At 51.3% G+C, this 16,522-nt stretch overlaps 1 protein-coding gene across 1 annotated transcript in view; it reads right to left on the bottom strand.

Moving 5' to 3' along the window:
• Nucleotides 1–16,177, bottom strand: part of LOC141266124 (ubiquitin carboxyl-terminal hydrolase CYLD-like) — a 51,636-nt gene extending 35,459 nt beyond the window's left edge. The window contains exons 1-2 of the mRNA XM_073680083.1: nt 16,057–16,177; nt 12,065–12,556 (exon numbers count right to left, since the gene is read on the bottom strand). Coding sequence (XP_073536184.1) covers nt 12,065–12,514 — 450 coding nt within the window. The 5' untranslated portion in view covers nt 12,515–12,556; nt 16,057–16,177. The remainder of the gene's footprint in view (nt 1–12,064; nt 12,557–16,056) is intronic.
• Between the last annotated feature and the right edge of the window lie 345 nt (nt 16,178–16,522).

The following is a 16,522-nucleotide window of genomic DNA, read 5'->3' as shown; positions in this document are numbered from 1 at the left end:
CAACGCTAACACTACTCCTCCTCAGCCTAAAGTCAATACTAACCCTACTCCTCCTCAGCCTAAAGCCAACGCTAACACTACTCCTCCTCAGCCTAAAGTCAATACTAACCCTACTCCTCCTCAGCCTAAAGCCAAAGCTAACACTACTCCTCCTCAGCCTAAAGCCAACCCTAACCCTACTGCTCCTCAGCCTAAAGCCAACGCTAACCCTTCTCCCCCTCAGTCTAAAGCCAACGCTAACCCTACTGCTCCTCAGCCTAAAGCCAACGCTAACCCTTCTCCCCCTCAGCCTAAAGTCAACGCTAACACTACTCCTCCTCAGCCTAAAGCCAAAGCTAACACTACTCCTCCTCAGCCTAAAGCCAAAGCTAACAATACTCCTCCTCAGCCTAAAGCCAACGCTAACCCTACTCCTCCTCAGCCTAAAGCCAACGCTAACCCTACTGCTCCTCAGCCTAAAGCCAACGCTAACCCTACTGCTCCTCAGCCTAAAGCCAACGCTAACCCTACTCCTCCTCAGCCTAAAGCCAACGCTAACACTACTCCTCCTCAGCCTAAAGCCAACGCTAACACTACTCCTCCTCAGCCTAAAGCCAACGTTAACCCTACTGCTCCTCAGCCTAAAGCCAACGCTAACACTACTCCTCCTCAGTGTAGTGCCGGCGTCCCTGCCCTCTGCTAGGCAGGGACGCTGCTCCCCTCACCGCTCTGCCCCGTGCCCGGCGTCCCTCTCCCGCTCTGCTGTCAGCGCGCGCCCCTTCCCGGCGTCCTCCTCCCGCTCTGCTCTCAGCGCGCGCTCCTTCCCGGCCCCTGTGCTTAGGGCGCGCGCGCGCTCCCCTCCTCTTAAAGGGGCCGCGCGCGCCGTCCTAAGGAGTCCCCGGCCAATGGCCGGAGGACTTCATCATATATAAGGCACCTCCTCCAAAATGGAGGTGCCCGAGCAATGTTGTTTGCACCTGTGTCTCACCTGTGCTTCAGCCCTCAGGTCCCGTTGCCAGTTACCTGCCAGTTACCTGTCAGATTCCTGCCTGATTACTTGCTACCTGTCTGCTAGTCTGAGGTCCGACGGTCTGCCTTACTACTCCTGTCAGTCTGTCTAAGGACCAGCCTGCCCGCTCACCTGGGAGCGCACCTCAGCTACCTGCCTGCTTGCCAGCCCGGAGGCTCCGCTGTCACGTGCTGTGACCACCAGCTACTCCAGACTCTTGCCCGCTCACCTGGGAGCGCTTCTCCGCTACCTGCCTGCTTGCCTGCCCGGAGGCTCCGCTGTCACGTGCTGTGACCACCAGCTACTCCAGACTCTTGCCCGCTCACCTGGGAGCGCTTCTCCGCTACCTGTCTGCTTGCCTACCTGGAGGCTCCGCCGTCACGTGCTGTGACCACCTGCTATTCCAGAGACTCTCGCTTGCTCACCTGGGAGCACACATTCTCCATCTGCCTTGCTAGCCTACCTGGAGGTTCAGCCATCACAGGTCGTACCTACCCTTTATCCAGAGACTGCCCCGATCACTTGCCGTGTCCTCCTGCCCGTACACCCAGAGACTGTCCTGGTCACCTCCTGTGACTACCTGCCTGGTCGCCACCCGCTCCCTTACAAGGACCGCCCCCTTGTATTGTAGCCCAGAGGTTCCGCCTCCCAGACCCGTTACAGTTTGCTCGGGCCATGGAACCCGGTGGCACCCAAGCTCCCTCGCTCTCGGACCTCTGTCTTGAACTGTCCCGTCAGAGGTCCCAACAGGAGTCCATCATGGGTCACCTGCGGAATGTCAATACTCGCCTGAACACTCTGTCTGATCCACCAACAACCTCCGCCAGTGCCATATCTTGCAATCCGGCAGCTCCGCTGCCCACTAATACCATGGTATCCTACCCCGGACCCCGGCTTTCTGCACCTCCTCGCTTCGGAGGCGACTCCATCCAGGCTCGGGGCTTCTTAAATCAGTGCACCCTGCACTTTGAACTTTTGTCCCACCAGTTTAACTCCGACCGGGCCAAAATTGCCTTCATCATGTCCCATCTCACCGGGGAGGCCCTGGCCTGGCTAAATCCTCTATGGGAGAGAGGAGACCCCCTGGTGTCCAACTTGCCTGCTTTTCTCACGGCTTTCCGGAAAGTCTTCGACGAACCCGGACGGAAGACCTCATCTGCATCATCGTTGCTACGCCTCCGTCAGGAGAGTCTCACCGTGGGCCAATATGCCATACGGTTCCGTACCCTTGCCTCGGAGCTGGCCTGGGATAACGACGCTCTGGTTTCCGTCTTCTGGGAGGGTCTGTCCGGCCGTATTAAAGATGAACTTGCCGGTCGGGACATTCCTACCACTCTCGATGACTTAATAACTCTTGCCACCCGGATTGACCTACGGTTCCAGGAGCGTGCCAGAGAGGTCACCCGTGAGAGGAGGTTACCACGTCTAGCTCCTACTTTTCAGAGACCCGTCACTCCTTCTGTCTCTAACCAGGTACACCCTCCTGAGCCTATGCAGGTCGACCAGACCAAGATGGTCAAGACCCGTCAGGACTTACGCCGTGCCGAGGGGACCTGCTTCTACTGTGGCAGTAAGGAGCACCGGATCCATGCCTGCCCGGAGAGGTCGGGAAACGCCTGTGTCTAGGTTCGCTCAGAGAGGTCCACCTAGACAAGAATAAATCCTCTCCATCCCTGCTGTTGTCAGTTTCAATCGTCTACGGGGAGAACCGTTATTTCGAACTAGCCCAACTGGACTCTGGAGCAGCCGGGAATCTTATTTCACAGTCCCTGGTAGAGAAATACCGCATCCCCACCAAACCTCTGGCTGTACCCTTGTCTGTGGCTGCCGTGGATGGGGGGCTCTTACCACGCCCCATCCTACTCATCACCGAATCCATTACTCTGCAGGTGGGAATGCTGCATTCTGAAAGTATCTCCTTTCATGTTCTGCCTGGACTCTCTCACGCCCTCTTGCTAGGTCTGCCTTGGCTCCAGAAACATGCACCCGTGCTTGACTGGCAAACCGGAGAAGTCCTTCGCTGGGGACAAGACTGTCATAAGACCTGCCTGGTTCCCGTCCATCCCGTCCGTCCCTCTCCTACCCCAGCTAATCTACCTGGACTTCCAATTCCTTATTGGTCTTATGCTGATGTCTTTAATAAAAAGGAGGCAGAGACATTACCCCCTCATAGACCATACGACTGTCCCATCGACCTGTTACCCGGTACTACTCCTCCCCGTGGGCGTATTTATCCTTTATCCGCTGCTGAGACCCGGTCGATGTCCGAATATATTGAGGAGAATCTGGCCAGGGGATTCATCCGGAAATCTACCTCCCCGGCGGGAGCAGGCTTCTTTTTCGTCAAAAAGAAGGACGGCTCTCTCCGTCCCTGTATAGACTATAGAGGCCTAAACCAGATCACGGTGAAGAATAAGTACCCCCTTCCGCTCATTCCAGAATTATTTGATCGTCTGAGGGGGGCTAGAATCTTCACCAAACTAGACCTCCGTGGGGCGTACAACCTGGTTCGTATCCGTCAAGGGGATGAATGGAAGACGGCATTCAACACCCGGGACGGCCACTATGAATACCTGGTAATGCCCTTTGGTCTCTGTAACGCTCCTGCCGTCTTTCAAGAGTTGGTCAATGACATCTTCCGGGACCTTCTCTACTCCTGCGTAGTGGTGTACCTGGACGACATCTTGGTCTTCTCTCCGGATCTCCAGACTCACCGGAGGGACGTTCGTCAGGTCCTGCTCAGGCTAAGGCAGAACCATCTCTACGCTAAATTTGAGAAGTGCCTCTTTGAGCAGACCTCGCTTCCGTTTTTGGGCTACATTATTTCTCAGACCGGCCTACGAATGGATCCAGAGAAACGGTCTGCCATCGAGAAATGGCCCCGACCGGAGGGGTTGAAGGCCATTCAGCGGTTCCTGGGCTTCGCCAACTACTACCGCCTCTTCATACCACACTTCTCTTCCCGGACTGCCCCAATTTCCGCGCTCACCCGTAAGGGTACTAATCCCAAAGAGTGGCCGCCCGAAGCAGAAGAAGCCTTTCTTTCCTTAAAACAGGCCTTCTCTTCCGCCCCGGTGCTGCATCGCCCGGACGGCAACAAGCAGTTTTTCCTGGAAGTGGACGCCTCCTCCTCTGGAGCTGGAGCGGTACTTACTCAAAAATCTTCTTCCGGGAGGATGGTAACTTGCGGCTTCTTCTCTAAACTCTTCTCCTCCTCTGAGCGCAATTATTCCATAGGAGATCGAGAGTTATTGGCCATCAAACTGGCATTGGAGGAGTGGCGTTACCTGCTTGAGGGGGCTCTTCACCCGGTAATAATTTACACTGACCACAAGAACTTGGCTTACCTCCAGCATGCCCAGAGACTTAACCCGCGCCAAGCCCGGTGGTCCTTGTTTTTTGCTCGTTTTGATTTTGTCCTTCATTTTCGCCCGGCTGACAAAAACGTCAAGGCGGACGCCTTGTCTCGATCCTTTCTGGTATCTGATCTCGAGGAAGATCCGAAACACATCATCGATCCCGCCAAAGTAATGCAGGTGGCTCCCGTGAGTCTAAATCGTCTCCCTCCCGGAAAGACGTTCGTATCAGTACCTGATCGGGAGAAGATCCTTCACTGGGGTCACTCGTCTAAACTGGCTGGCCACGCTGGTCAGAAGAAGACCCTCCAGCTTATTTCCCGGCACTACTGGTGGCCTACCCTGCACAAGGATGTAATAGACTTTGTTTCTGCCTGTGTGTCCTGCGCCCGCAACAAGGTTCCGAGACATCTGCCAGCCGGTCGCCTCCTTCCGCTCCCAGTACCTGCTGCCCCCTGGCAGCATATTGCAATGGACTTCATAACTGACCTCCCACTCTCTGACGGTTGTACGGTCATTTGGGTGGTCGCTGACCGCTTCTCCAAGATGGCTCATTTCGTTCCCCTGCCAGGCCTTCCGTCTGCACCCGAGCTAGCTAGAGACTTTATTCGTCACATCTTCCGTCTTCATGGCCTGCCCCTCCACATCGTGTCAGATCGTGGGGTACAGTTCACCTCACGCTTCTGGAGAGCCACTTGTAAACTACTAGACGTCACCCTGGACTTCTCTTCCGCTTACCACCCACAGTCCAATGGTCAAGTGGAGCGGATCAATCAGAACCTGACCAGTTACCTCCGGCACTTCGTTAATGCCCACCATTCTGACTGGGTGGATCTCCTACCATGGGCCGAGTTCTCTTACAATAATCACGAGAGCGAATCCTCCTCCAAATCCCCGTTTTTTGTAGTCTTTGGTCAGCATCCTCGGATTCCTTTTCCTGTCTCCACCTCGGTGGACAACCCGGCTGCGGAATCTCTCGTTAGCAAATTTTCCTCCATTTGGGAGAGTACCCGATCCGCACTCCTTCAGTCGTCCGAGCGGATGAAAAGACACGCTGACAAAAAACGCCTGGATCCTCCTCAATTTCGTCCAGGAGATAAGGTCTGGCTCTCATCTAAATATGTTCGACTCAAGATACCCTCTTACAAGTTAGGGCCTCGGTTCATCGGACCTCTGGAGGTCACCAGTCAGATCAACCCGGTGGCCTATAAATTGAAACTCCCGGCCAACTTACGGATCCCTAACTCCTTCCATGTATCTCTCCTCAAACCTGTGGTACTTAACTCTTTTTCCAAGTCTACAGGTACGCCTCCTGCTCCGGTTTCTGCTGAGGACGAGTTTGAGGTAGAGAACATTCTTGCCACCAAAAGGGTAAGAGGAAAGACCTTTTTTCTGGTAGATTGGAAGGGGTTTGGTCCTGAGGAGAGAACGTGGGAGCCCCGGGAGAACATCCATGCCCCTCTCATCCTAGCTAAATTTCTGTCTGGCCTAAAAAAGGGGGGGCCTAAAGGGGGGGGTACTGTAGTGCCGGCGTCCCTGCCCTCTGCTAGGCAGGGACGCTGCTCCCCTCACCGCTCTGCCCCGTGCCCGGCGTCCCTCTCCCGCTCTGCTGTCAGCGCGCGCCCCTTCCCGGCGTCCTCCTCCCGCTCTGCTCTCAGCGCGCGCTCCTTCCCGGCCCCTGTGCTTAGGGCGCGCGCGCTCCCCTCCTCTTAAAGGGGCCGCGCGCGCCGTCCTAAGGAGTCCCCGGCCAATGGCCGGAGGACTTCATCATATATAAGGCACCTCCTCCAAAATGGAGGTGCCCGAGCAATGTTGTTTGCACCTGTGTCTCACCTGTGCTTCAGCCCTCAGGTCCCGTTGCCAGTTACCTGCCAGTTACCTGTCAGATTCCTGCCTGATTACTTGCTACCTGTCTGCTAGACTGAGGTCCGACAGTCTGCCTTACTACTCCTGTCAGTCTGTCTAAGGACCAGCCTGCCCGCTCACCTGGGAGCGCACCTCAGCTACCTGCCTGCTTGCCAGCCCGGAGGCTCCGCTGTCACGTGCTGTGACCACCAGCTACTCCAGACTCTTGCCCGCTCACCTGGGAGCGCTTCTCCGCTACCTGCCTGCTTGCCTGCCCGGAGGCTCCGCTGTCACGTGCTGTGACCACCAGCTACTCCAGACTCTTGCCCGCTCACCTGGGAGCGCTTCTCCGCTACCTGCCTGCTTGCCTGCCCGGAGGCTCCGCTGTCACGTGCTGTGACCACCAGCTATTCCTGAGACTCTTGCCCGCTCACCTGGGAGCACTTCTCCGTTACCTGTCTGCTTGCCTACCTGGAGGCTCCGCCGTCACGTGCTGTGACCACCTGCTATTCCAGAGACTCTCGCTTGCTCACCTGGGAGCACACATTCTCCATCTGCCTTGCTAGCCTACCTGGAGGTTCAGCCATCACAGGTCGTACCTACCCTTTATCCAGAGACTGCCCCGATCACTTGCCGTGTCCTCCTGCCCGTACACCCAGTGACTGTCCTGGTCACCTCCTGTGACTACCTGCCTGGTCGCCACCCGCTCCCTTACAAGGACCGCCCCCTTGTATTGTAGCCCAGAGGTTCCGCCTCCCAGACCCGTTACACTCAGCCTAAAGCCAACGCTAACACTACTCCTCCTCAGCCTAAAGCCAACGTTAACCCTACTGCTCCTCAGCCTAAAGCCAACGCTAACCCTACTGCTCCTCAGCCTAAAGTCAACGTTAACCCTACTGCTCCTCAGCCTAAAGCCAACGCTAACACTACTCCTCCTCAGCCTAAAGCCAACGTTAACCCTACTGCTCCTCAGCCTAAAGCCAACGCTAACCCTACTGCTCCTCAGCCTAAAGTCAACGTTAACCCTACTGCTCCTCAGCCTAAAGCCAACGCTAACCCTACTGCTCCTCAGCCTAAAGCCAACGCTAACCCTACTGCTCCTCAGCCTAAAGTCAACGTTAACCCTACTGCTCCTCAGCCTAAAGCCAACGCTAACCCTACTGCTCCTCAGCCTAAAGCCAACGCTAACCCTACTGCTCCTCAGCCTAAAGCCAACGCTAACCCTTCTCCTCCTCAGCCTAAAGCCAACGCTAACCCTACTCCTCCTCAGCCTAAAGCCAACGCTAACACTACTCCTCCTCAGCCTAAAGCCAACGCTAACATTACTCCTCCTCAGCCTAAAGTCAACGCTAACATTACTCCTCCTCAGCCTAAAGCCAACGTTAACACTACTCCTCCTCATCCTAAAGCCAATACTAACCCTACTCCTCCTCAGCCTAAAGCCAATGCTAACCCTACTTCTCCTCAGCCTAAAGCAAACGCTAACACTACTCCTCCTCAGCCTAAAGCAAACGCTAACACTACTCCTACACAGCTTAAAGCCAATCCTAGTCCCTCTCCTCCTCAGTCTAAACCCAACGCTAACCCTTCTCCCCCTCAGCCTAAAGTCAACGCTAACACTACTCCTCCTCAGCCTAAAGCCAACGCTAACACTACTCCTCCTCAGCCTAAAGCCAACGCTAACACTACTCCTCCTCAGCCAAAAAGCCAACGTTAACCCTACTGCTCCTCAGCCAAAAAGCCAACGCTAACCCTTCTCCTCCTCCCTAAAGTCAACGTTAACCCTACTGCTCCTCAGCCTAAAGCCAACGCTAACCCTTCTCCTCCTCCCTAAAGTCAATGCTAACCCTTCTCCTCCTCAGCCTAAAGCCAACGCTAACCCTACTCCTCCTCAGGCTAAAGCCAACGCTAACCCTACTCCTCCTCAGCCTAAAGCCAACGCTAACACTACTTCTCCTCAGCCTAAAACCAACGCTAACACTACTCCTCCTCAGCCTAAAGTCAACGCTAACACTACTCCTCCTCAGCCTAAAGCCAACGCTAACCCTACTGCTCCTCAACGTAAAGTCAACGCTAACAGTACTCCTCCTCAGCCTAAAGCCAACGCTAACACTACTGCTCCTCAGCCTAAAGCCAATGCTAACCCTTCTCCTCCTCAGCCTAAAGTCAAACACTAACACTACTCCTCCTCAGCCTAAAGCCAACGCTAACCCTACTGCTCCTCAGCCTAAAGCCAACGCTAACACTAATACTCCTCAGCCTAACGCCAATGCTAACCCTACTCCTCCTCAGCCTAAAGCAAATGCTAACACTACTCCTCCTCAGCATAAAGCCAACGCTAACCCTACTCCTCCTCAGCCTAAAGCCAACGCTAAGCCTTCTCCTCCTCCCTAAAGTCAACGTTAACCCTACTGCTCCTCAGCCTAAAGTCAATGCTAACCCTTCTCCTCCTCAGCCTAAAGCCAACGCTAACCCTACTCCTCCTCAGCCTAAAGCCAACGCTAACCCTACTCCTCCTCAGCCTAAAGCCAACGCTAACCCTACTCCTCCTCAGCCTAAAGCCAACGCTAACCCTACTCCTCCTCAGCCTAAAGCCAACGCTAACACTAATACTCCTCAGCCTAACGCCAATGCTAACCCTACTCCTCCTCAGCCTAAAGCCAACGCTAACCCTACTCCTCCTCAGCCTAAAGCCAACGCTAACCCTTCTCCCCCTCAGCCTAAAGTCAACGTTAACACTACTCCTCCTCAGCCTAAAGCCAACGCTAACACTACTCTTCCTCAGCCTAAAGCCAACGCTAACACTACTCTTCTTCAGCCTAAAGCCAACGCTAACACTACTCCTCCTCAGCCTAAAGCCAACGTTAACCCTACTGCTCCTCAGCCTAAAGCCAACGCTAACCCTTCTCCTCCTCCCTAAAGTCAACGTTAACCCTACTGCTCCTCAGCCTAACGCCAACGCTAACCCTTCTCCTCCTCAGCCTAAAGCCAACGCTAACCCTACTCCTCCTCAGCCTAAAGCCAACGCTAACACTACTCCTCCTCAGCCTAAAGCCAACGCTAACACTACTCCTCCTCAGCCTAAAGCCAACGCTAACACTACTCCTCCTCAGCCTAAAGCCAAACGCTAACACTACTCCTCCTCAGCCTAAAGCCAACGCTAACCCTACTGCTCCTCAACCTAAAGTCAACGCTAACAGTACTCCTCCTCAGCCTAAAGCCAACGCTAACACTACTGCTCCTCAGCCTAAAGCCAATGCTAACCCTTCTCCTCCTCAGCCTAAAGTCAAACACTAACACTACTCCTCCTCAGCCTAAAGCCAACGCTAACCCTACTGCTCCTCAGCCTAAAGCCAACGCTAACCCTACTCCTCCTCAGCCTAACGCCAATGCTAACCCTACTCCTCCTCAGCCTAAAGTCAACGCTAACACTACTCCTCCTCAGCCTAAAGTCAACGCTAACACTACTCCTCCTCAGCCTAAAGCCAACGCTAACACTACTCCTCCTCAGCCTAAAGCCAACGCTAACACTACTCCTCCTCAGCCTAAAGTCAACGCTAACTCTACTCCTCCTCAGCCTAAAGCCAACGCTAACACTACTCCTCCTCAGCCTAAAGCCAACGCTAACCCTACTCCTCCTCAGCCTAAAGCCAACGCTAACACTACTCCTCCTCAGCCTAAAGTCAACGCTAACTCTACTCCTCCTCAGCCTAAAGTCAACGCTAACCCTACTCCTCCTCAGCCTAAAGCCAACGCTAACCCTACTCCTCCTCAGCCTAAAGCCAACGCTAACCCTACTCCTCCTCAGCCTAAAGCCAACGCTAACCCTACTCCTCCTCAGCCTAAAGCCAACGCTAACCCTACTCCTCCTCAGCCTAAAGTCAACGCTAATACTAATCCTCCTCAGCCTAAAGCCAACGCTAACACTAATACTCCTCAGCCTAACACCAATGCTAACCCTACTTCTCCTCAGCCTAAAGCAAACGCTAACACTACTCCTCCTCAGCCTAAAGCAAACGCTAACACTACTCCTCCTCAGCCTAAAGCAAAAGCTAACACTACTCCACCTCAGCCTAAAGCCAACGCTAACCCTACTCCTCCTCAGCCTAAAGCCAACGCTAACCCTACTCCTCCTCAGCCTAAAGTCAACGCTAATACTAATCCTCCTCAGCCTAAAGCCAACGCTAACACTAATACTCCTCAGCCTAACACCAATGCTAACCCTACTTCTCCTCAGCCTAAAGCAAACGCTAACACTACTCCTCCTCAGCCTAAAGCAAACGCTAACACTACTCCTCCTCAGCCTAAAGCAAAAGCTAACACTACTCCACCTCAGCCTAAAGCCAATGCTAACCCTACTTCTCCTCAGCCTAAAGCAAACGCTAACACTACTCCTCCTCAGCCTAAAGCAAACGCTAACACTACTCCTCCTCAGCCTAAAGCAAAAGCTAACACTACTCCTCCTCAGCCTAAAGCCAACACTAACCCTACTCCTCCCCAACCTGAAGCCAATACTAACCCTACTTCTCCCAAGCCTGAAGCCAAAGCTAGCAATATCCCTGCTCAGCCTAAGGCCACGTTCACATCGTCAGTATTTGGTAGTATTTTACATCAGTACTTGTAAGCCAAAACCAAGAGTGGAACAGTGAGAAGAAAAATATTATAGAAACATTTGCACCGCTTCCACATTTTTCACCAGCTCCTGGGTTTGGCTTAAAAATACTGATGTGAAATACTGAACGTGTGAAAGTAGCCTAATGCTAACGTTAACCCTACTCCTCCTCAGCCTAAAGCTAAACACTAACTCTTCTCAGTCTAAAGCCATCCCTAATCCTACTGCTCCCCAATCTAAAGCCAACCTTACACCTACACCTCCTCAGCCTAAAACCAACTCTAACCCTACACCTCCAAAGCCTAAAATCAACCCTTGTACTTTCTAACCTAAAGCCAACTGTAACCCTACTACTCTTCAACCTAAAGTCAACACTAACCCTACTCCTCCCCAACCCCAATCTAAAGCCTACACTAACCCTACTGCTCCCCAACCTAAAGCGAACACTAACCCTAATCCTTCCCAGCCTAAAGTTAAGACTAAACCTACTCTTACTCAGCCTAAAGGCAACTCTAATTTTATGTTCCTACAACCATGACCCTACTTTTCTTTAGTCTAAAGACAAACATAACCTTCTTACTTTACAAGTTTAAAGCCATCGCCTACTCCTCAACAACCTAAAGGCAACCGAACCCCTACCCTTCCCATTTAAATGCTAACCCTAACTTTACTCCTCCCCATCCAGAGGTCAACCCTGACTGTACGCCTCCTCAACTGAAGTTATGATAGCACTTTACCCTAATGAAGAACAATTCTCACATCCCAACAGTAGCCATAGGCCTGTGCCTAAATCTAAGACCACTCTCTAATAGCAGCTCTACACCCAAAAGCCAACCCATTCCCCTGATGGCAGTTTATGCACGAAATGAGAACTCTCTCCATCTTTCAGTGACCTCCGTATGATGACCCCCCCAATAAACCAATACGTCCCTCTCTATAAGGACTTATATGCCACAGTCTAAAACAATATCGCACCTCAAAGTGCATTGCTAAACTTATGTTTAAAGCATAATCCATCCACAAATGGTAGCACCATAAAGCCCCTCCTAGATCCTCCATGTTTATCTCCCAACTGTGCTGTAGACCAACCCAAAGTACCACAACACCCCTGCCCCCCATCACAGATTATCCTATGGGAGCCATCCACCAGTGGTCGCCTACACCTCAGTTTTCAGTACCACCCACCCCACAATAATAGAGACCAGGAGAGAGGAGAAGTCTACGGCCGGCACGACACCGCTGCCATCTTACGATGTCACCCACCTCCAGCTCCACTCCAATATAGACGGGGGGCAGTAAGGTGCTGGTGTCCAGGGTGTTGCCCACAAAATGAATAAGTGCCGGATAAAGCTTCTGCTCATGCTCCACCAGGACCCTCTGGCCGATCTTGGCCTGGACGTCCTCCAGGAGCCCCTTCTCCAGGAAGCAGTTCAGCCTCTCTGCGGGGCTGCGGATGGCCAGGAGGAGGGCGGCTTTTTTCTGGCTCAGAGGCTGCAGAACGTTGACGTCTACATCTATCATGGCGTTCTCCTCGATGACCGTGACGCTGAGGGAATGGGCCGTGTTCTGGTCCTCCGTCACTTTCTGGAGATAGGACTCCTCACTCATGCAGCACAATCTACCAGGCTCCACCGTCCGAGCGCCCACCGGGACCTTCTCCAACAAGATGAAATACATCAGGAAGTCGTCCACCTCTCTGCTGACCTCGGCCATGACGTCCCGCAGATGGAGGAGACCCGACCACTCAGGTGTCACCTGCACAGAGAACGTACGTGTCACTAAAGAGGTCTCCTGTGTCAGTAATCCCCATAATCCCAGCAACGCTGCCATAATCCCCAACAGCTCCGAGCGCCAAGTAATCCCAGGAGCAGAGATCCATACAGGACCGGAGGATAAGAGGCCGCCGCGCCCCCCCGTACTGGGGAGAGGAGAAGCCCACGTCACCAAGCACAGAGCCACGCACATGGCAAGCGTGTTACCTGTGTGTTACATGGGACTGCAGGTGACATCGACTACATTATCTGTACTCAGAGAGTTATCACTGTGTTATCTGTGTGTTACATGGGACTGCAGGTGACATCTACCTCATCAGAGACTTATCTCTAGGGTACCTATGTGTTACATGGGACTGCAGGTGACATCTACATCATCAGAGACTTATCTCTTGGGTACCTATGTGTTACATGGGACTGCAGGTGACATCTACATCATCAGAGACTTATCTCTATGGTACCTGTGTGTTACATGGGACTGCAGGTGACATCTACATCATCAGAGACTTATCTCTAGGGTACCTGTGTGTTACATAGGACTGCAGGTGACATCTACTACATTATCTGTACTCAGAGAGTTATCACGGTGTTATCTGTGGTGTTACATAGGACTGCAGGTGACATCTACTACATTATCTGTACTCAGAGTTATCACTGTGTTATCTGTGGTGTTACATAGGACTGCAGGTGACATCTACTACATTATCTGTACTCAGAGAGTTATCACTGTGTTATCTGTGGTGTTACATAGGACTGCAGGTGACATCTACCTCATCAAAGACTTATCTCTATGGTACCTGTGTGTTACATGGGACTGCAGGTGACATCTACATCATCAGAGACTTATCTCTATGGTACCTATGTCTTACATGGGACTGCAAATTACATCTATATTATCTGTTCTCAGAGAGAAATGACTGTTACCTGTGTGTTACATGGGACTGCAGGTGACATCTACATTATCTGTTCTCAGAGAGAAATGACTGTTACCTGTGATGTTACATAGGACTGCAGGTGACATCTACTACATTATCTGTACTCAGAGAGTGATCACTGTGTTATCTGTGGTGTTACATAGGACTGCAGGTGACATCTACTACATTATCTGCACTGAGAGAGTTATCACTGTGTTATCTGTGATGTTACATAGGACTGCAGGAGACATCTACTACATTATCTGTACTCAGAGAGTGATCACTGTGTTATCTGTGGTGTTACATAGGACTGCAGATGACATCTACTACATTATCTGTACTCAGAGAGTTATCACTGTGTTATCTGTGGTGTTACATAGGACTGCAGGTGACATCTACTACATTATCTGTACTCAGAGTTATCACTGTGTTATCTGTGATGTTACATAGGACTGCAGGAGACATCTACTACATTATCTGTACTCAGAGAGATATCACTGTGTTATCTGTGGTGTTACATAGGACTGCAGGTGACATCTACTACATTATCTGTACTCAGAGAGTTATCACTGTGTTATCTGTGGTGTTACATAGGACTGCAGGTGACATCTACTACATTATCTGTACTCAGAGAGTGATCACTGTGTTATCTGTGGTGTTACATAGGACTGCAGGTGACATCTACTACATTATCTGTACTCAGAGAGTTATCACTGTGTTATCTGTGGTGTTACATAGGACTGCAGGTGACATCTACTACATTATCTGTACTCAGAGAGATATCACTGTGTTATCTGTGGTGTTACATAGGACTGCAGGTGACATCTACTACATTATCTGTACTCAGAGAGTTATCAATGTGTTATCTGTGGTGTTACATAGGACTGCAGGTGACATCTACTACATTATCTGTACTCAAGAGAGTGATCACTATGTTATCTGTGGTGTTACATAGGACTGCAGGTGACATCTACTACATTATCTGTACTCAAGAGAGTTATCACTGTGTTATCTGTGGTGTTACATAGGACTGCAGGTGACATCTACATTATCTGTACTCAGAGAGTTATCACTGTGTTATCTGTGGTGTTACATAGGACTGCAGGTGACATCTACTACATTATCTGTACTCAGAGAGTTATCAATGTGTTATCTGTGGTGTTACATAGGACTGCAGGTGACATCTACTACATTATCTGTACTCAGAGAGTGATCACTATGTTATCTGTGGTGTTACATAGGACTGCAGGTGACATCTACTACATTATCTGTACTCAGAGAGTTATCACTGTGCTATCTGTGGTGTTACATAGGACTGCAGGTGACATCTACTACATTATCTGTAGTCAGAGAGTTATCACTGTGTTATCTGTGGTGTTACATAGGACTGCAGGTGACATCTACTACATTATCTGTACTCAGAGTTATCACTGTGTTATCTGTGGTGTTACATAGGACTGCAGGTGACATCTACTACATTATCTGTACTCAGAGAGTTATCACTGTGTTATCTGTGGTGTTACATAGGACTGCAGGTGACATCTACTACATTATCTGTACTCAGAGAGTTATCACTGTGTTATCTGTGGTGTTACATAGGACTGCAGGTGACATCTACTACATTATCTGTACTCAGAGTTATCACTGTGCTATCTGTGGTGTTACATAGGACTGCAGGTGACATCTACTACATTATCTGTACTCAGAGAGTTATCACTGTGTTATCTGTGGTGTTACATAGGACTGCAGGTGACATCTACTACATTATCTGTACTCAGAGAGTTATCACTGTGTTATCTGTGGTGTTACATAGGACTGCAGGTGACATCTACTACATTATCTGTACTCAGAGTTATCACTGTGCTATCTGTGGTGTTACATAGGACTGCAGGTGACATCTACTACATTATCTGTACTCAGAGTTATCACTGTGTTATCTGTGGTGTTACATAGGACTGCAGGTGACATCTACTACATTATCTGTACTCAGAGTTATCACTGTGTTATCTGTGGTGTTACATAGGACTGCAGGTGACATCTACTACATTATCTGTACTCAGAGAGTTATCACTGTGTTATCTGTGGTTTTACACAGGACTGCAGGTGACATCTACTACATTATCTGTACTCAGAGAGTTATCACTGTGTTATCTGTGGTTTTACACAGGACTGCAGGTGACATCTACTACATTATCTGTACTCAGAGTTATCACTGTGCTATCTGTGGTGTTACATAGGACTGCAGGTGACATCTACTACATTATCTGTACTCAGAGTTATCACTGTGTTATCTGTGGTGTTACATAGGACTGCAGGCGAGATCCCCCTTCTCCGCACATTACCAGCAGCACAGAGGATGTCAGCTGTGCTCGGGCTCCTCCTCTCTTTCCTGTATTGTCAGTGTTGATACTTTGTGACTATTTGTTACCACAGATTCCAGCGACCAATCAGCGGCTCCAGAACTACAAGTCCCATCATGTCCTGTCAGCAGCTCCAGCAGGACTATAAGTCTCAGCACAGCCTGCCCCTCTCTGCACAGTCCTGTCAGCGGTATATCGGGGGTACTCACCGTTCACAGTGCAGGTGACCCCCGAGCTCAGGCCGCAGATTCCAGTCAGTCATCTCCAGCTGCCGGGGGCGGAGGAGGAAGAGGCGCGGGCCTATCAGCGGCGACAGGGGCGGAGCGGGGCTGAGACCACACCCTCCCCCGGGAGAAGGACTACAACCCCCATCATACCGTCATCTCTAAACTACTGACTGTGTGATACTGTCTGCTGAGCTGTGTATCTAATCCTCTCCTGTGTGATACTGTCTGCTGAGCCGTGTATCTAATCCTCTCCTGTGTGATACTGTCTGCTGAGCCGTGTATCTAATCCTCTCCTGTGTGATACTGTCTGCTGAGCCGTGTATCTAATCCTCTCCTGTGTGATACTGTCTGCTGAGCCGTGTATCTAATCCTCTCCTGTGTGATACTGTCTGCTGAGCTGTGTATCTAATCCTATCCTGTGTGATACTGTCTGCTGAGCCGTGTATCT

The sequence above is a fragment of the Phyllobates terribilis genome, unplaced genomic scaffold (genome assembly GCF_046119375.1).
Source record: "Phyllobates terribilis strain yellow unplaced genomic scaffold, ASM4611937v1 Scaffold_4__5_contigs__length_816908805, whole genome shotgun sequence".
Lineage (NCBI taxonomy): Eukaryota > Metazoa > Chordata > Amphibia > Anura > Dendrobatidae > Phyllobates > Phyllobates terribilis.
Note: the sequence above shows the minus strand (reverse complement) of the source record. Positions and strands in the feature narration are given on the sequence as shown.